This window comes from Mytilus edulis, chromosome 2, assembly GCF_963676685.1.
Source record: "Mytilus edulis chromosome 2, xbMytEdul2.2, whole genome shotgun sequence".
Lineage (NCBI taxonomy): Eukaryota > Metazoa > Mollusca > Bivalvia > Mytilida > Mytilidae > Mytilus > Mytilus edulis.
This window is the reverse complement of record NC_092345.1, coordinates 99,804,906-99,826,605: the sequence shown is the minus strand read 5'-3', so window position 1 is coordinate 99,826,605 and position 21,700 is coordinate 99,804,906. Positions and strand designations below refer to the sequence as shown.

The window sequence follows — 21,700 nt, the reverse complement described above, 5'->3', positions numbered from 1 at the left end:
AAATTACTTGCAAAAAAAGGCTGAAATATGTAAATGGGTAAACGCTTATCAGTAAATTATTACACAATAACAAAACAATTGCAACGAAAAACTTAAATCAATTAGAAGTAATTATATTTAAAACCAGGAGCTTTAACATTGACATATTTCAATATTTATACAATGACAAATCCTTGCTACCTAAAAAATGATTTATTTTAGTTACCCGAATAGATCTATATTAAATAATTCATAGGAACTGAATAATATCCTACAACTAGCTTTCAACGACCAAAGAAGAACATCTCTCTTGTGTGAATGAAAATTCCATAATGCTTTTATTCCATGATCTTCTCTTGGTAATTGTTCTAAAACAATTGATTTGTTACAGGTCTTTTTCCACTGTTCACCCATAACAATTTTTCAGTGATTGGTCTTTTTCACTGTTAATTATAAACAATTTAACTATTTTATTTCTTTTTGGCCGTTCATCCCGGATGAATTACTAGCAGAGTAACTGTTTTACTCTTAAACTATGACATGAATATTCAGTTAAAAAATCATCATTTATAAACAGATTTTTCTCCATTTGCCCTAAACAGATAGTTGAACAATAGTTACCAAAGGTACCAGGATTATAATTTAGTACGCCAGACACGCGTTTCGTCTACGTAAGACTAATCAATGACGCTCATATCAAAATATTTATAAAGCCAAACAAGTATAAAGTTGAAGAGCATTGAGGATCCAAAATTCCAAAAAGTTGTGCAAAACCGTTTGAGAATGAAACGTATAGTTATATCGAGATTCCAACCAAAAATTGTTGTGTGTCATCTTTAGTTCCCATCGATGTATCCACAAAAAAGACAGATAAGAGGGAGGCGAAAAATACCAAATGGACAAAAAAACAAATACGTCGAAAATCAACTGACAACGCCATGGCAAACAAAGTAAAAGACTAAAAACACAACAGTATACAAAACACAATCAACATTGTCAGTATTAAATACTAAAGACAGAAAGTGGAACCACATCAACATTGTCAGCATTAAATACTAAAGACAGAAAGTCGATCCACATCAACATTGTCAGTATTAAATACTAAAGACAGAAAGTCGAACCACATCAACATTGTCAGCATTAAATACTAAAGACAGAAAGTCGAACCACATCAACATTGTCAGCATTAAATACTAAAGACAGAAAGTCGAACCACATCAACATTGTCAGTATTAAATACTAAAGACAGAAAGTCGAACCACATCAACATTGTCAGCATTAAATACTAAAGACAGAAAGTCGAACCACATCAACATTGTCAGCATTAAATACTAAAGACAGAAAGTCGAACCACATCAAAATTGTCAGCATTAAATACTAAAGACAGAAAGTCGAACCACATCAACATTGTCATCATTAAATACTAAAGACAGAAAGTCACATCAAAAACTGGGAGTGATGTTAGGTGTTATAAGATAAAGTCATATATTTTCATGCCGTAACTGCAATGTTTTTTTTAAATGTTTTAGATAATACATATTGCATTTGTCTTGCATATTTCTGTATCATCTCCTATACTGTTGCTCCCTTTCTTCCAACTTGGAATGCAACAGAAACAATTTTGAATTATTTGAACTTCCAACCATCAGTACAATCCTTTGAAAACTCTTCACGACATTTTAGAAATCTTGTAGCACTTTTTTTTTCGCGGAACGGTGAACGCATAAAAACCATTTGACCTTCTCGTCAATGCCATCATTTTAGCTTTTGGCTTGTTTAGATATAATGGAATAATATACCATGTAAAGGCTTATTATTGCAATTATTGTTGAATATATTATTCAAATTCAGATGAAAGGTGTTTCTATAATTTCCCATTCAAGTTTGAAACATTGCTGGTTAAAATTATGTCTGGAGCCCATGCTCATTTGATATTTGAACTTTGTGTAATTCTGCATTTCCATTGCTCAACCTCTCAAGGTCACATGAAACACTATAATGATGATCCTAATGAACTGTTTTCCGAACCGAATTACTGACGTGACCATGATTTGGGGTTTAAACTCGATTTATTCACGCTTTATTCCAGTACATACTTCTGTTTGCATTTATCAAATAAATCACTATGTCCATTCATTTGATTCTGCGATGGTGGACCATGGATACATTTTTGTTTATTTAACTTTGAACTCAGCCGAAACAAAGTACTTAGTATGCAATTGAAGAAAGCATGTCTTGTGAATAGTGAACACACTGAATAACCAGGTACAACATGTATACCTACATCATTAGTACACTGCCTCATTATTGATTATGTTATTGTTTGATTACAATCAGAGTAACCGATGGTTTGTGTTACATAATGCCAAGAAAGATTGAGGGCTTTTATTTATTTTAAAATTAATGTCCCCTTCAGACACATACAATTTAGTGGTCAGCCCTCTATTTGTGTCATGAATTATCATTGATATGGCCATAATGGTAAATTAACTGCCTACAAAACTTTGAGTTTTTCGTATTACCAAAGATTTTTTACCCCGTTGTATTTGTATCTTTTTCGGAATTTTGGATCATTGTTCCTCAACTTCATACTCTATTTAGCCTTTTAAACTCCTTGCATCCAAGCTTCACTGATGAGTCTATCGTACAAAACTTTATTCCCGGTATCTATTATTTACCTTTTACTTCTAATCAATGAAGTCTTTGAAATGAACCATAAAATGTAGAGTAAGAGATTGTTTAATTTTAACATTGGCGATTATACCATAACAAATCTTGAGCAATTAACGTATCTGCTCTTATGATAATTTATCTTATTGACAAACAGACTACATCTTTTTATTTCGATGTTCACTGAAGCCAATCTACTGTTGTGATTTGTCTTACATATGCTATCCAATACTCCTTGTTTCTTAATACTTATTGGTTTAAACCGTAGACAATACGACGCCTATATCATGCATTCAGACCTAATATCGTTCTACTAATTGGTTCAACATCTCATTTTTTTTTAAATTTCTCAGCTTCATTTTATTTATCTTCGATTTGAATTATCAGATGACATTTCATCACCTGACAAATCATGTTCTTGTTCCTTTTGTTGTGATAGAACCAATTCTAGCGTATGAAAAAAGACAAATACAATTTGAAAATATATTCCCAATTGTTCAGTCTTTCTAGACAAGGTTATAGTATTTATAAAGTTATTAATGTTCTGTCTTTGGGAATACTCTCATTTCTTTATTTGCTTCCTAATAAATCCCAGTCATCTAATAAACCGTTGTTTAGCTATTGATCAACTCAATACGTCGTCCTAAATTCTCATATTGAGTCTTCTTTAATCTAAGGAAGATATTCAGTTCATTGACATTCAATGTGATTTGGCATATATACTAGTATTAGTTAAGAACGTTTATTCTTTCATCATATCTAAAAATGTGTTTGGACAAAGATATTCCTAATCAGACTTTTGCATATTTTTATCACCCTTTATTTAATCCAATAAAATCTACACTGTAAATGCATGCAGTTACTTTTGAAGGTTTTTGGCATTACCTCTTCGGATAACCTTTCTTTGCTACATATTTTTTGGTTGATTTATATAAGTTCTTTTGTTGTTAGTTTAAAAAGTTTCTGAAATTGTCTCGGGCTTACAAAAAAACAGTGAGCGTTGGTTTTGCTAAGTGGTCATAGTTGTTTAAAATATGAAATATGATGAACTCGAGAGAAAAAAGGTAAATAGCATAATTGATTAGGAACCTTTTGTTATACTTCTGTTGAGACAAGCTTTTTATGCTTATTATTGCATGCTGATCTATTCAGACATATGGCTTAGTAGATATATATTTTTATGGAAAACCTTAAAGTGGTTAGACTATTGCCCTGGTATATGTCTTTATTGCGTTGTTTGGCGTCGGGGTAGAAGCAACATTGTTTCATTAGGGATATTATGTTAACGGAAATCACATGTTCCAGTTCACTTCATTTGCATTCTGTCTGAGCAACTAATATATAGAGTAATGAGAAAACTAAAGAAATAAGCTGATAAATGATGCTATAACAAATCTAATCAGTTCAATCAATGCAAACCCATCCATTATTGTAAAAAGTTAGTTTTTAATGGTATACAATTGCTAATTGATTAAAGAGAAATAGTTCGTCATAACTCATCTTACGCAGATCAAAGATAAGTTTTTTGTATGGTTTACTTCTTTTATAATTCTTATTAAATTATTATGGTGTTTTTTTCATTTACATTTAATTTAAGGCTAATAACGAATTGCAATATTATGATTCAAGTTATTGTAGTTTTTCCATAGCAAAAGTGAAATAACATGATATAAATTGTTCATAACAGTATACTAAAATAACATGATATAAATTGTTCGTAACAGTATACTAAAATTCATCGAAGATACCAAGATTATAATGTAGTGAAACAGTACAACGATTTCAATGTCAATTTAAATTCATTGCTATGTAATTTGTATACACATTTTCAAATCTACAACAATCGTCTTCATGTAATTGGTCGTTGGTTATTTCCTAAAAAAAAATCTTACGAATAGGTAACTAGTGAAATTCAGTAAGTATTATAGATTAAATTTAGTTCTTAGATTTGGTTGATGAAAAACGCCTTTTAACCCTGCCCTAGTCGAACCTCGGTACCACTCTAGGTGAAAGTTTTGTTCCCGAGGTTATCACTAGCCCAATCATCTTTATTTAGTCTAAGGGTTTAGAATGTGGTTTATACCGCCTCTTTTCTTTTTTTTAACTTATTTATGCGAACAATGCATACTAATAATACAAACATCGCATTACATTTACGAGCTATTTAAAGTCATACTTTGGTTAGTCATAAATAAATTATATTAAAACAAATTTGTTTTAACGTACCAGCAAACCAGTAGAAAAATACAAATAATTCTTTTATCCATTATGAATCTCTTAAAGTTTTTGATTTGAAGAGATATAATTAATTGATTTTCGTTTATTACATTTTATGCATATGGCATGCCGAATTCTGCATTCATAGTAGGTGATTATTTAACTGTCAGAGACCCCCGTCAAAACGTCTAGTCTGAATCCGTAAAAAGTTCAAGAGATTCATATGGTTTAACATATTCTTCCTATAAGCACCCAGATTATAAATGCTGTTCTAACTCGAATATTTAATACCTTATGACCAGACAACTGAATCTTTTGTTGTTTTTCTGTACGATATAATTCATTAGATATTATATTGGTGACGAGACGTATGATAAAATGTAAGTAAGGTTGTTTACACTATGTTTATTCTGGAAATGTAAAATATGTTTTTTTTTCTCAATTTCGATTAAATGATTGCCATAAAGTCACAATTAACATCTATTTGGTTTAAGATGGTTTGTTTTCTTTTGAATTACTTTATATGCTAGATAGCTCATACAATTTTTACTGAATAAATAATAACAAAACAAACTCTAAAGAACAAAATAATTATCCATCTTTGTCGTATTTAGTCTTATCTTAGTTTTAATCATAAAAACGAAAAGTTTTGTAACAGATTGTTGATTCTATATTCTTCCAAATGCGGTCTTTCGAAAATCACTATGCAATTCAAATTTTCCTATATGATCTGAACGTTTCTTAGTCATGTTATATTGCATGTAGTGTACCAAAATACGACACACGTACGGCTATTTAGATATTAAACTGCGTTTAAGTAGGGAGAAAATAAGAAATGTTCGATACAAATTATAAAAGCCCAATCAAACTCTTAACCAGAAAATAAATGACATAAAGAAAACCATATGTACCGAACTCAACACACAGAAAACTAAAGATTGGGCAACAGGAAACCCACCAAAATAAAAGAAAAACACCGGCATGTTGTTCGTTGCAATTAAATTCTTGGAAATAAATAAAGGCAACAGTAGTATACCGCTGTTCAAAACTCATAAATCCATGGACAAAAAACAAAATCGGGGTAACCAACTAAAACCGAGGGAAACGCATTAAATATAAGAGAACAATAAGTTGATAAGTTACATAGAGTGATGTCACTATTAAGGATAACTGGAGTGTGGCTACGCTATTTGAACATATCAATGGTCATCTTAGGGAGGGATATTTCATAACGGTCAACCACAGAATAATGACGTCTGTAAAAATTTCGGAGGGTTACTTCAACTTTACCACTTGGAACCCTTGGCAGTGGCGGATCCAGGGGGGGGGGGGGGTTCCGGGGGTGCACACCCCCCCTTTATTTTTGCCGATCAATGCATTTGTTTCGGGACATATGTTTTGCACCCCCCCCCCTTTTGCCCTGGGTGCCCTGGGTTAGCACCCCCCCCCTTTCGAAAATTCCTGCATCCGCCCCTGCTTGGGTTTTATCCTTACTAGAATGCAGCAACCCTCTATCATTGAATTATTGATAGGAAACGTACAAAACGTAAACCCTCAAGTGGAAGATATATACTCAATATGCAGATATACCAGGAATGTTGCTACAGAGAAATGGAAGGTTCACAATGGGAAAATTGAAATTGTCTTTTAGTTCTAAACCGGCCTTCGACAATAGTTTAAGCTTATTTACTATAAGAGGAAAACAACAGAAACACTGAAGTGCAACAAAATCAGACTAGAACATACATAGAAACGGACTATATGATAACAACTGTCATATTCCTGACTTTGTAGCAAATTGACCTTTGCGTCCAATACTAGTCAATACAATGCAAAACCAGCTAGTCTAACTTGCAAATGGTCTAAGGGGTGTGATTAAAGCTTTCTGATTCCAAATGTACATAAAGAGTAATTATCCAGTAACAGTCATGACTGTATCCTTCAATAAAGAGGCATTACTTTAAAAGCAATTATAAATGTACACTTTATCTTAATATCAGAACGTTTCATTACACATCTGCAGCTATCACATATCTTTCCGTGTAATCTTCTTTTGCAATACTACATTTAAATAAAGGAAAATACATTGGACACACATAACTCATATTTACAACTACCTATCCGGAAACCAATATATATCATTATGATGTTTTAGAATATGAATGAATAAAATTGAGAAAGGAAATGGGGAATGTGTCAAAGCGACAACAACCCGCCCATAGAGCAGACAACAGAATGAATGAATGAATGAATGAATATATATTTTATTGCAGAAGCAAACATAATACTATAGCAAAATAACATAATATACAATTACAATAACTAATAATAGAGTAATTAAGGTAAAAGTAACGATGATTTAAGTGGAACATTTACTTTTGCAATAGGATGATTAAAATATTGGCTTTTTATTTATTGATTTATTTATTTTTTTATTTTCAGGTCTATACTATGGAATTAATATTGCAATAGTTTCATTTGCAACTGCAATGACAGTGTTTACATTAAATATTCACCATAAAGGTGCAAGAGGATACGAAGTGCCGAATATATTCCGAAAAATATTTTTTGGTGTCGTTGCAAAGTTATTGTGTATAAAACTAGACTTGCCACCTGAACCTGGAATGGTAAGTGTGTCTTTAACTTGGCAAAAATGCTCTATTTGTAACGTTGATTTTCTATTCAGTGTAGTCTACATGGTTGATAATGGTTAATGGTTTCTACACAGCATTTCTCTTCCGGAATACTTTATTACCTAAGGGGATGTACAATCAATAGTATGCATATATTACCACAAATCACTTATCTTTTACTAAATTCTTCCATATATATATAAAGATTTGGTTTGAAAGATTGGTTGTACCTGTGAAAGACCTATTACTTGCAAACAGAAATAGCATATCCCAATTTTACAGTAATGTTGTTCTTCTACCGATACCGTAAATTTAGACACGATTCGAATACACGTATTGATAAGTCTAAATAATAAACTTATTCGAAAAGGTTACAAATTCAACACTGTAATTAGATCTTTGAATGTTGTTTTTATTTTAATGATTATTGATTTTGTCATCAGTAAACTAAATAAAACTAAATGGTATTTTCATACAATAATTACATTCACAGTTCTACAATCTGTCGGAACATATATTTTTGCATTGCACAAGGTCATATTTGTTTTCTTTCTGACTGTTATTGACGCCTTTACACTAAATCCATTAGATGCTGGAAGTGAATTAATTCATAGGTCAACCTTGGACACATGATTTTTTATTTGTTGTTATTGGGGTTTGGACTAGTTTTACTTACAACTAGTACTCGCAGATCTGTACTTTGTGTCTTTTTTATTGGTTAATTGTTTGCTCTGTATCGATCTGATGAGTTAAGCCCTTTTCAACTGATTTGTAGAGTTTATTCAAGGTAAGCACGTTTATTAGTGGATTTTACATTTCATCTGTCATACTTAAGAATGAAGACAACACCTTCTTGAAATGTTTTAATTTGTTATTATCATGTATCTGATGTTTTCAAGAAGCAAGCAGTACATTCTTTATGACTAATCAGTCATTAACTAAGGATATTAGCACCTTTCATAACAATAACTTAAAAATTACCTACAGAATAGAAAAGCTCGATTGACCACTAATATATTAACTACTTGCTTCGATCAAATTTAAATGAAAGAGCCTTCCTCACTATCAATTTCTGTCAGCAACTTATATAGTCTAGTTGTATATTTAAATTTATGTCATGTTTGTATGTGCGACTTTTTTTTTACCGTAGTCTGACTTTCTTCGACTAAAAGATTTTAAATGCACCATATATATGTAAATATATATTAACCCTTTAATTGTATCGCCTTCTTTCGGGTAGTATAAAAGGAGGACAAAGCTTCTTTAACAAACAAAAAACATTTATCGTAAATACTAATATGCCTTTCGGATGGTTAACAATTCATATCCTTTCTCACAGCATGGTAGAGCTCACCTTTAAAATGTTTATATAATTCCTTGAATATTTTTAATGATGTCATCCCTTTCGTTATCAGGTTATTATCGTAGAATGATTTATTACAAACTAACATTCAAGTAAATTTCAATCATTTTTACGAAATGACAAAAAAAAGGATTATTTGTTATTTTGGCAGGTCTACGTTTTTTTAGGTACTCGTATTGTTAGGTACTCGTATTGATATGTTTAACAGAATTAGAATGAAATTCAAAACAGTGTGGCTGTGGCCATTGATTGACACATTAAATTCATCCATTGACTGGGACAATTTACGTGAACGTTTGTCTGTAACGACCACTGTTCACGACGTACCTACGATAGACATTTAAACTGTGGGGTTACTAAAGGTTTCTTAACGCCTTTAATTATAAAATAATTCGAAAAAATAATCAGGAATAACCTTTATGTTTTGATTTATATAATTGATATAAATCAAAACATCGTGGTATTTCTGATTAATTTTTCGAATTATTTTATTAAGGTGTTAAGAACCTTTGGTGACCCCATAGTTTAAGTGTCTTTAAAAAGTACATAGTGAGCAGTGGTCGTTACATACAAACGTTCACCTAAATTGTCCCAGTCAATGGATGAATTTAATGTATCAATCAATGGCCACAGCCACACTATTTTGAATTTCATTCTAAAATCATACATATTTAGTTCGATATATATATATTTGCAAATCAGTTAGGCATAACGATACTTTTTCACAAAATAGCCACACCACAAAAAATAAAAAATTAGGAAACATAGATATTTAATCAAAACAAATCAAAGAAACTGTTTTTGGTAAATTGCTATTGTATTGTATTTATCTTGCATTTTTTCAATCGGTTGCATCATAAAATGTCAAGGATATTTTCCAGTGATAAGGGTCTCTGTTAAACCATCCTGTGAATGTCTGTCTTACATTGATCAATTTGAAATGAAAGTCCTTTTATTGTTCGAGTTGCGTTTGACAACATCATGTATAAATAAAGGCAACAGTAGTATACCGCTGTTCAAAACTCGTAAATCTATGGACAAAAAACAAAATCGGGGTAACAAACTAAAACTGAGGGAAACGCATTAAATATAAGAGGAGAACAACGACACAACATTGAAATGTAACACACACAGAAACGGACTAAGCATTAGCCAACTTCTACAGTTGTGTAGGAGGTTTAAACGGTTTCGGCATTTAGGTTCTAAATCCATCATCACTCACACTTCAAATAGCAGTGACACTAATCTTTATTGTTCTTTTTTCATTAAAATAAAGGATCAATGTAGAAACAAATAAAGGGATAAAACATAGTTTGTTATAGAGTAAACAATCTGATTCAAATATTTTCTGAAGCTGACATGATCATTGTGCTTGATTTTTTTTTTATGAACAATTTATGTGCTACGTTTTGAGAAAGGCATTCCTATAAGAAACAACTTTATATCTCCTCTTTTTGAATTGTTGCTTGCATTTGATGCTATAGTCTTCATACATGATCTTCTAACAAAAATAAAAAGAAGATATCTTTATTATTTAGCTTTTAGTTCCAATATTTGGATTCTAGAGACTAAATTGAAGGCATCTATACTAGCGAAATTTAAACCAGTGATACCACAGATATCTCATATATAGACTTACAGTGAAAATAACCAATGAAGGTCGATTACAAACAACAAATTATGACAAAAAAATGATTTTAGTTTTCTAATTGTAAATGTTCCAATTCGATGTAGAAACATTCAAACAGAGCCTGTATATATCACATAGTTGATACGCTATCCAAATCTTGCGTTTCTTATTATGATTTCCTTGAAAAAGGGTTGTTGCTTACAATGACGTTATAAATTCAGGAGTTCAAATTTAAAAGTTGAAGCAATCCCTTCTAACGTTTTACGAACGCATCATGATTTAGTTGACCTATATTGAAAATCAATATTACAGATGACCGCGGATATGTGGTAGCCACAATCTCGTCCTCTATTGCTTGAACAGGACAGCACAGAACAAGATTTTTATCGAATTTTTATTAACTAATAGCAACACAAGGGTTGTGACATGTGTAACAGAATCGACTTATCATTCCGGAGTTCTTCTGTTTTCCCTGGAGTTTAGGAGAGTTCGTGCTTTTTGATGTAGCGGGTTTTTTTAAGAATTGAATTGTGGCCTGATGTTTGTCTTCCTGTCGTTTAAGTCAAATTATTTTTGTCGAAAGTGTATACAGTCGTATTACTTTCGTTAACACTAGTACTCTATTTAACGATACACTCACTTTCAGCTAAAGGATTTGCATATACTTTACGTCCTTTTTTGTCTTATTAGCTCTTAAACGTTAATATTTCTTTTTTTTTTCAAACGTATTTTGCCTCGAGCATCACTTAAGAGACGTTTCCCATCGAAATGCCTTTCTGATGCAGTATGATTGGTACTGTTAATATTATTATAGGTGGAGTACTGTACATCCTAAAGTAAAACAAAATAAAAGTAATCATAATAATAGTTTGAGAAAGTTAAGCCTGAAACAATAAAGCTAATGTTGAAAATTATTATGTTCTCCCAAAAACCATTAATTCAGCAAACTTTATAATTTCAAATGTAATAATGTTACAAGTTAATACATGAATGGCCTTCACATGAAATGTAATTCAAAAGCATTTTTAAAAATAATCAGAATTAGATTTGTATTTTGACAGTGTTTGATTATTTTCTACTGATTTACCTTTTCTATATCAGATAAGTACTGTAGTATCACCTGATAAGATCAGAATGGTATTGGATAAGCAGTCATCACACTTATATTTAAACTTTATCTATTCTCAGGAAGGCAATTGTTTAAGTTAACTAGTTAATCTAATCTTCCTGTTTAAGGAAGACAGCCAAATGGCTGTTTATTTTCAAGACCAATATACAATTGTATTGTCTGAGCATGCTTGATTGATTTGTCTGAATTAGATGGTCTTAAGCCGGTTTATTGATTTGTCTACGGATGTTGTTGGGTCACAATAGATAACCTTTACAGAATATGTAAACTCAGTGCGAGTCAAAATTTTAACAATGCCTCGTAGATACAATGGCTGTTAATGCAGTGATGGGCGAGATATTTTCATGGTAGATTTTGATAATATCGGTTAAATTTCAAATTTTTAACGTGAACTTTAAACAGTTCTTTTCATGACCAAATAAAACAACATAAAACGACATTTTTTTCTTGTTATCAATATCATTTAACAGTGTATTCGAATAAATTCAAGCGAATATCTGTTCAACATTAAATTCAAGTCAATAGATCATCTGATACCTTTGTTGACTCTCTTGCTTCGATTATGGTTTTTAGTTTCTCGTGATATCCTTGAAATCCTGTTATAACATCATGTTTTTCTAAATTCAGATTTTAACTTCCAATTTAACGCATTTATTTTGATGGTTTTTAGTAAAGATGACAATAAAACTTTAAACAGATGGTCTCATCACGAATGTGCTTGATTTCACAACAAAAAAACACAGCTTCACATGAATAAAGAACATAAACTTTCACTTTTATTAAATCCAACTCGAGCCCGCTTTCCGTTTAGAAAGTATTTTGAAATCTTTATTCTTTATATTACTACTCTTTGTCATAACAATTTTGACTTTGATCTGGTGATCCTTCAATTTAGTATTGATTATATTTAAACTGATTTTTGGTGTATTCACCTTTATTTATATTGTAATTTTCAAACCGGACATTTTTTGGTTGACTTTGGATGATGTCTGCTCATTAATTATGACATGTTTCGGATCAGTGTAACACATACATAATGATCTAGACTATCTTATTGGTATACTATGGTATACAATAAATGTTTTAACAAGTAGTCATTGCACTGATATTTTAACATATTGGCGCCTGAAGTATTTTGAAACATGTCAAACATGTTACGCTTTTTATGTTTACTTTGATAATTTTAGCAACTTTGCATGATACAAATGCACATGCTACCGATAAACTGATATATTACTCAGACAATCAGTACGAATTCTTGATAATTTACATGTAGATTGCATCGGAAATGTTTGAAAACTTCTCAACAATTGTAAAAATTATTTTCTTTAATGTTGTAATTGGCACATATCAAGGTATTAACATCAGTTTGATGTTAATGTGCTTCCTTGTGACGTCCATTTTCACTGACCTAGTACACTATTTTATTTAGGGGCCATCTGAAGACCACCTCTAGGTGCGGGATTTTCTCGGTGCGTTGAAGACCCATTGGTGATGTTGTCTGCTCATTGGTCGGGTTGTTGTCTCTTTGGCATATTCCCTATTTCCGTTCTCAATTTTATTTCTGAGTGTATCTGGATTATGTTGACCTTGGCTATATACACTTTCTCCAAAATCAATTGGGTGATTGATCATCGGTTGTCAAAACGACCATCACTAAAACCTTGATCAAGACATTAGTGTTTACAACATCTCAAATGATAGTTAGACAGCATTAATAACATTAAGAAAAGAAAAAAAGATGGTTGTAGTGGTAAAAAAATAAATAGATACTTAGTACATTATATCTACTTATGGTATAGAACTACTTATGAAGGCCTGGTCAGAAAGAACACACAAGAAAGTAGTACATATTTAAAACAAAAAAGTTTCTAAGCTTAGCTGTATCTTTGTCAATATGTGAAGTATTTGGGTATTTTAGGTATCAAATGAAAGCTTGCTGGGGACTTGGTATAACTGTAGAACCCTTATTGGAAGGTTCTTTGAGATAATTAAGAAGTGTATAAGCTGTAAAAAAAAAAAAAAAAGGCGGGCGCATTTGCCCTGTTGTTCAGATCAGAAGTACCGGTATTGGTACTATCAAACATCCGGTAACCAATGCGTCACTGATGAATCTTTTTTAGACGAAACGCGCGTCTGGTGTAAATACAAAATTCAATCAAGGTATCTATGATGAGAATATATGCAATTAACGGTATCTTGAATTTTTCAGCACAAGTTAGGAAAAGGTATAGTTTTTGACATAAAACGACTGCCATTTTATTTGAACGAAGTAGCCATTAATGCTTGAAATTGCAGAATTTAACATAGAAAGCAATTGAGCTATGAATTAGTTGTTTATATCTGATATGTATGTTTATTTAATCGAGAGTTGACAGAAAACTAAATTTATAATTGCTATTGTATAATAATAGGATTAATATAACAAATAGCCTAATTGCTCTGTTCAAGAGGATATTCTTAAATGATACAAAACTACTTTTTCAAAACATAAGTTATCTTATGTTTGATAAGACAGACTTTAAGAGTAAAAGGCATGTGGCGATGACGTATCAAATCTATCTTTAAATCAATTTCATTACAATGATTATTAACAACAACATACCTCATTTCAAATTTAGGCAAAATTTTAATGACGTAACTTTACAAAAAGGGGTAAATAAAATCATCATAGATACCAGGATTAAATTGTATATTTACTCCAGACGCGCGTTTCGTAGACAAAAGACTCATCAGTAACGCTTGAATTCAGAAAAGTTAAAAAGGCCAAACAAAGTAAGAAGTTGAAGAGCATTGATGACCAACATTGATAAAAGTTTTGTCGAATACATCTATGAAAATCTATTCCTGAGGTAGAAAAGTCTTAGTATTTCAAAATTTCAAATTTTTTGTAAACAGTTAATTTATAGATATGACCATATCAAACCAACTGAATATAGTTATATTATATTTAAATTTCAAACATATGTAGAAAAAACAGACATATAAAAAAAAATGGGACAAGGAATGAAAAATATATGTACGAAAATGGAAGGATAGATTATTTATGCAACTCACCAGCTTACCCGAACAGTTTATAGATCAATCTTGAATAGCTTGTATTTACATGACCACTTTAAATGACACTATTGAGATAGTTGAAACGGCAGTCTATTTTATTTATTTCAAAGTACAATAAACTCATCATAGATACCAGGATTGAAATTATGGACGCCAGAAGCTCGTTCCACGAGTTGGTTGACCTTTATGGAATAACCGTTTCACAAATGATATCGGATATGTTCCTTACGTCGTAACTACAATCCCCTTCCCTTTCATGAATGAGACCTACCGAATGAGACTATTTACCGGATTTGTTATCACATAAGTAACACGACAGGTGCCACATGTGGAGCAGGATCTGCTTACCCTTCCGGAGCACCTGAGATCACCCCTAGTTTTTGGTGGGGTTCGTGTTGTTTATTCTTTAGTTTTCTATGTTGTGTCATGTGTACTATTGTTTGTCATTTTTAGCCATGGTGTTGTCAGTTTATTTTAGATTTATGAGTTTGACTGTCCCTTTGGTATCTTTCGTCCCTCTTTTAAAATAGAGTCCTCAGTGACGATCGAATAAAAAAAGTAAAATTTATAATTAGGGTAAATCTATTCCTCTGGTAGAAAATTGTTAAGTATTTCGAAAAACTCAGTTTTGTAAACATTTAATTTATAATTAACAATAAGTTCATTTTTCTTTCTTTTTCTATAACATTTTACGTAAACACAGAAATTTCAAGTTAGACGAGAAGTTTTTATGAAAAAATATTGATATCGGATGTTACAGAGTGTTAATAACACAGAAATGCCTGCAATCATATTTTCTGAAAACATTTTAGATTTGTGTGAAATAATTTCACACTTGAGCACAAACAAAAATAATTCGACTATTTTTTACAATCCCCTGTTGGTACGTAGACATAAACAAATATGTAATACAACGAATCGATCATAGTTATTTCAGATTCCTATAAGTTGTCTTCTAATTAAAATTCCCTTTCAAAACACAGACGAACATATAAGAATGTGAGAATATTGATACATTTTATTTCGATGTTTTTTTTGGTTCTTTAATTAGGTCTACCTCTGGTATTCCTATAGCAAAAATTATATGTTATACGTTCACATAAATGTTATTGTTTTATTGCAGATTAAAATATCATATGCAATGACCCGGTTTTAGACCTTGGAGTTTGGACGTGCTATGACCTGAATTTAGACGTTCAAATGTCTGGGTTTAGACATTCAACGGCCTAAGTAAACACATCTGACAGTCCCCGCGAAACAAACATTCAAAGGCCCGAGTTTAAACATGCAATAGTTCAGAAGTTCAATTGCCGACTATACACAATCAAAGGTCTGAATTTATTCATTCAGAGATCTCTATCCAGACATGCAATGGCACAAGTTGAATCATACAACGGTCCGAGTATACACATTCAAATTCTAGCATTAGACATTCAGCGGCCCGACTTTAGTCAGAACTATTAAATTGCCGCTGTTAAGACATTCAAAGGACTAAATTTAGGCTTTCAAATGTATGAGTTATTCTATATATTTCACTGTCCTGAGTGTTCTTGTGTTTATTTGTACTGTATTCCTGTCACTTTATGTTATTATATTAGCGGTATTTTTAACATATAAGCGGGAGGTTTGGTTAGCCATTACACCAGGTTCATAGCACCATTTTAATTAAATGTCCTCTACTATGTCAGGAATATGTCAGTTGTTATTAAATAATGGATTTTGGTGGTGGGTTTTTTTTCTTACAGTTCAGTGTTTTTGTTATTCTGTTGTTTTCCTCTTATAATTGATGTGTGTCCTCGTTTTTGTTTTGTGACGCTTAATCGAAGCATGAATATTGAACAGCGGTTTAATACTGTTGCATTTATCTAGACATTAAATGTCATCGTTTAGACAAGTTTATACATGTAATTATTAAGTTTAGACTTTTAAAGGCCCGAGTTTATATATTCAAAGGTCTGAGTTTAGAAATTTAAAGGTATGATTTTAGAAATTCAAAATGCCTGATTTGAGACATTCAAAGGCATGGGTTTATATATTCAATGGTCCGAGTATAAACATTAGCAGCCCTGAGTTTAGACATTAATTGCCTGAGTATAAATATATAAAGGTTGAGTTTAGACATTAATTGCCTGAGTATAAATATATAAAGGTTAAGTTTAGACATTAATTGCCAGGGTATAAATATATAAAGGTTAAGTTTATACATTAATTGCCAGGGTATAAATATATAAAGGTTAAGTTTATACATTTATTGCCTGAGTATAAATATATAAAGGTTAAGTTTAGACATTAATTGCCTGAGTATAAATATATAAAGGTTAAGTTTAGACATTAATTGCCAGGGTATAAATATATAAAGGTTAAGTTTAGACATTAATTGCCTGAGTATAAATATATAAAGGTTAAGTTTAGACATTAATTGCCTGAGTATCAATATATAAAGGTTAAGTTTAGACATTAATTGCCTGAGTATAAATATATAAAGGTTAAGTTTAGACATTAATTGCCTGAGTATAAATATATAAAGGTTAAGTTTATACATTAATTGCCTGAGTATAAATATATAAAGGTTAAGTTTATACATTAATTGCCAGGGTATAAATATATAAAGGTTAAGTTTATACATTAATTGCCTGAGTATCAATATATAAAGGTTAAGTTTAGACATTAATTGCCTGAGTATCAATATATAAAGGTTAAGTTTAGACATTAATTGCCAGGGTATAAATATATAAAGGTTAAGTTTATACATTAATTGCCAGGGTATAAATATATAAAGGTTAAGTTTATACATTTATTGCCTGAGTATAAATATATAAAGGTTAAGTTTAGACATTAATTGCCTGAGTATAAATATATAAAGGTTAAGTTTAGACATTAATTGCCAGGGTATAAATATATAAAGGTTAAGTTTATACATTAATTGCCTGAGTATAAATATATAAAGGTTAAGTTTAGACATTAATTGCCTGAGTATCAATATATAAAGGTTAAGTTTAGACATTAATTGCCTGAGTATAAATATATAAAGGTTAAGTTTAGACATTAATTGCCTGAGTATAAATATATAAAGGTTAAGTTTATACATTAATTGCCTGAGTATAAATATATAAAGGTTAAGTTTATACATTAATTGCCAGGGTATAAATATATAAAGGTTAAGTTTATACATTAATTGCCTGAGTATCAATATATAAAGGTTAAGTTTAGACATTAATTGCCTGAGTATCAATATATAAAGGTTAAGTTTAGACATTAATTGCCAGGGTATAAATATATAAAGGTTAAGTTTAGACATTATTGCCTGAGTATCAATATATAAAGGTTAAGTTTAGACATTAATTGCCTGAGTATAAATATATAAAGGTTAAGTTTAGACATTAATTGCTTGAGTATAAATATATAAAGGTTTAGTTTAGACATTAATTGCCTGAGTATAAATATATAAAGATTAAGTTAATACATTAATTGCCTAATATAAATATATAAAGGTTAAGTTTATACATTAATTGCCTGAGTATAAATATATAAAGGTTAAGTTTATACATTAATTGCCTGAGTATAAATATATAAAGGTTAAGTTTATACATTAATTGCCTGAGTATAAACATATAAAGGTTAAGTTTATACATTAATTGCCTGAGTATGAACATATAAAGGTTAAGTTTATACATTAATTGCCTGAGTATAAACATATAAAGGTTAAGTTTATACATTAATTGCCTGAGTATAAACATATAAAGGTTAAGTTTATACATTAATTGCCTGAGTATAAACATATAAAGGTTAAGTTTATACATTAATTGCCTGAGTATAAACATATAAAGGTTAAGTTTATACATTAATTGCCAGGGTATAAATATATAAAGGTTAAGTTTAGACATTAATTGCCTGAGTATCAATATATAAAGGTTAAGTTTAGACATTAATTGCCTGAGTATAAATATATAAAGGTTAAGTTTAGACATTAATAGCCTGAGTATAAACATATAAAGGTTAAGTTTAGACATTAATTGCCTGAGTATAAACATATAAAGGTTAAGTTTATACATTAATTGCCTGAGTATAAACATATAAAGGTTAAGTTTATACATTAATTGCCAGGGTATAAATATATAAAGGTTAAGTTTATACATTAATTGCCTGAGTATCAATATATAAAGGTTAAGTTTAGACATTAATTGCCTGAGTATCAATATATAAAGGTTAAGTTTAGACATTAATTGCCTGAGTATAAATATATAAAGGTTAAGTTTAGACATTAATAGCCTGAGTATAAATATATAAAGGTTAAGTTTAGACATTAATTGCCTGAGTATAAATATATAAAGGTTAAGTTTAGACATTAATTGCCAGGGTATAAATATATAAAGGTTAAGTTTAGACATTAATTGCCTGAGTATAAATATATAAAGGTTAAGTTTAGACATTAATTGCCTGAGTATTTAAGTTTAGACATTAATTGCCTGAGTATCAATATATAAAGGTTAAGTTTAGACATAAATTGCCTGAGTATCAATATATAAAGGTTAAGTTTAGACATTAATTGCCTGAGTATCAATATATAAAGGTTAAGTTTAGACATTAATTGCCTGAGTATAAATATATAAAGGTTAAGTTTAGACATTAATTGCATGAGTATAAATATATAAAGGTTAAGTTTAGACATTAGTTGCCTGAGTATAAATATATAAAGGTTAAGTTTAGACATTAATTGCCTGAGTATAAATATATAAAGGTTAAGTTTAGACATTAATTGCCTGAGTATCAATATATAAAGGTTAAGTTTAGACATTAATTGCCTGAGTATAAATATATAAAGGTTTAGTTTAGACATTAATTGCCTGAGTATAAATATATAAAGGTTAAGTTTAGACATTAATTGCCTGAGTATAAATATATAAAGGTTAAGTTTAGACATTAATTGCCTTAGTATAAATATATAAAGGTTAAGTTTAGACATTAATTGCCTGAGTATAAACATATAAAGGTTAAGTTTATACATTAATTGCCAGGGTATAAACTTTTGAAAGTCTAGAAAGTTTAGACATTACATGACCCGAAATTAGATATGCAAAGGTCAGACGTTAATATTTAGACCCAATTTTTCTGCAATTGAACAATACTTATTTCACTACCTGTCATTGTTTGAGTTGTGTTTTACTGTTGTAGAACGATGTACAGTACAGTTTGCTTATTCTTCTTTGGTAATACAAAATTTTAAAATTGCAGTTTGTTTGACTGTTTGATTTACTACTTTATAATTACAGTTTAATTTTCAGAAACATATTCACAAGTAATTCATCTCGTTTCAGGTTCCTGTGCCACAAAGTGATTATTATAAGTATGACGACCAGTCTTCAGAAAATGGTGGAATTTCAACACGTTATACAGGAAAATTAAGCACCGGCGGTAATGGAGAAAGTTGTGACAATCAATTTCTTAAAGTTTTACATAAAGTGAACCAAACTATTGAAAGGAATGAAGTACGACTGGCGGAACAAGATAGACGAGACTATATCAGACAAGAATGGCAACAGTTAGCTCTAGTCATTGACCGAATGTTAATGTTTATATTTATTTTAGGTTTGTTCCTATATACCATTGCTTTGTTTGCCCCTGGAAACCGAGACATAAGTAACTTACCACCTGGTTTGTAGGAATTGACGAATAGGAGGTGAAAAGCAAAAGTGTCCGGTCTAAACTATGTTAGTGGTCCTCTTTTGGCATATCTAAATAATTTTGTTGAAATGAAAGGAAATTTTGTGTTGAATTCAATGAGCCAGAGACTGAACTACATGTTGCGTATGATTGATGCACGCAAAATCTTAAATTCAGTACGACCAAAAGCTTGACATAGTTTAACATACATCTGTCACTCTAATTTATGATTTTTATTTTATATTTTGAAATCGATGACTACTAGAAAATCTTATAAACAAACTGACCGAAACAGTAGTCTGTTTTTATCAGGAACATATATATAGTATACTGTTCCCGGTTTTGTACTTAAATTAAACATTAGAATGTCATATTATATAATGATATATGATTTAATAAATTATATTAGACAAATATTCAAAATATAGCTAACAAATAATTTAGACAAATTTATGACTAGACTAAAATGTGTTTTTTTAATGAATAACTTAAAACAAAGTCTGCTTGTTGCTGTATAAGTAATATATAAAGGTCTTTTTGATCAGGATAATTTGTCTAACCTGGTGCTAAATGTTATGTACATTGGATCAAATATTATGTATAAATGTAAATGTCTGTGATTGTGTACAATGATGTACAGATTCTCATATCATATATATCGTGTTGAGCATGAACTTTTGTAGATATAGAAATTTTATCATTTAAACATAGTGTGCAATTTGAAATGTTATTTTTGGTTTATCGACCATATTTTATTTTTCCATCTTTCATAATGCTTGTCTGATTTTCGCCTAATAAAAGGTGATCTCTGTTTCATAACAGTTTGTTGAGATTAATGGATGTCTTCTTCGTCAGTTATGAAATTTTATAGTTTAGTCGGTTACTTACAACACAATACCAATGTTTTATTTTATTGAGCAGAATTAATTATGGATTTGTTGAACAGAAGTCAGATAAGGTAATGATGAATCCTGGAAGATCGATAACGCAGGTTAAAAAATGACTGTCAACTATTCATGAAATTTTACGAAAGTTGGATATATATTTAATTTTACCGTATTTACTGATGAAAGGAATTTCTTTTTGCAGTTAACAAGTAGATACAGTCTAGGTTTTTTTTGTTACACTTGAATTACATTGTCTAACCTTCATCGAATTTTATGAAACTTAGCAGAAGCTTTTTTATGATTAATGTCTGAACCAAAATTTTAAAAGTGTTTTTGTTTTAATTTTTCAGTTTACGGACTTATCTTTTCGCAACTAACAGACGGTCTGTTTAATACATTAAATGATAATTTTTTAAACCTTCATAGATTGCCATGAAACTTTGGCAGAAGAAGATCATGAAAAAATATCTA

At 30.4% G+C, this 21,700-nt stretch overlaps 1 protein-coding gene across 3 annotated transcripts in view; it reads left to right on the top strand.

Moving 5' to 3' along the window:
- LOC139513634 (neuronal acetylcholine receptor subunit alpha-10-like) overlaps nucleotides 1-21,178 on the top strand; it is an 88,677-nt gene extending 67,499 nt beyond the window's left edge. For all 3 annotated transcript variants that reach the window (XM_071302304.1, XM_071302303.1, XM_071302302.1), the window contains exons 7-8: nucleotides 7,309-7,493; nucleotides 19,997-21,178. In XM_071302304.1, the coding sequence (XP_071158405.1) occupies nucleotides 7,309-7,493; nucleotides 19,997-20,341 (530 nt within the window). In that variant the 3' untranslated portion in view covers nucleotides 20,342-21,178. The remainder of the gene's footprint in view (nucleotides 1-7,308; nucleotides 7,494-19,996) is intronic.
- Nucleotides 21,179-21,700: the final 522 nt, after the last annotated feature.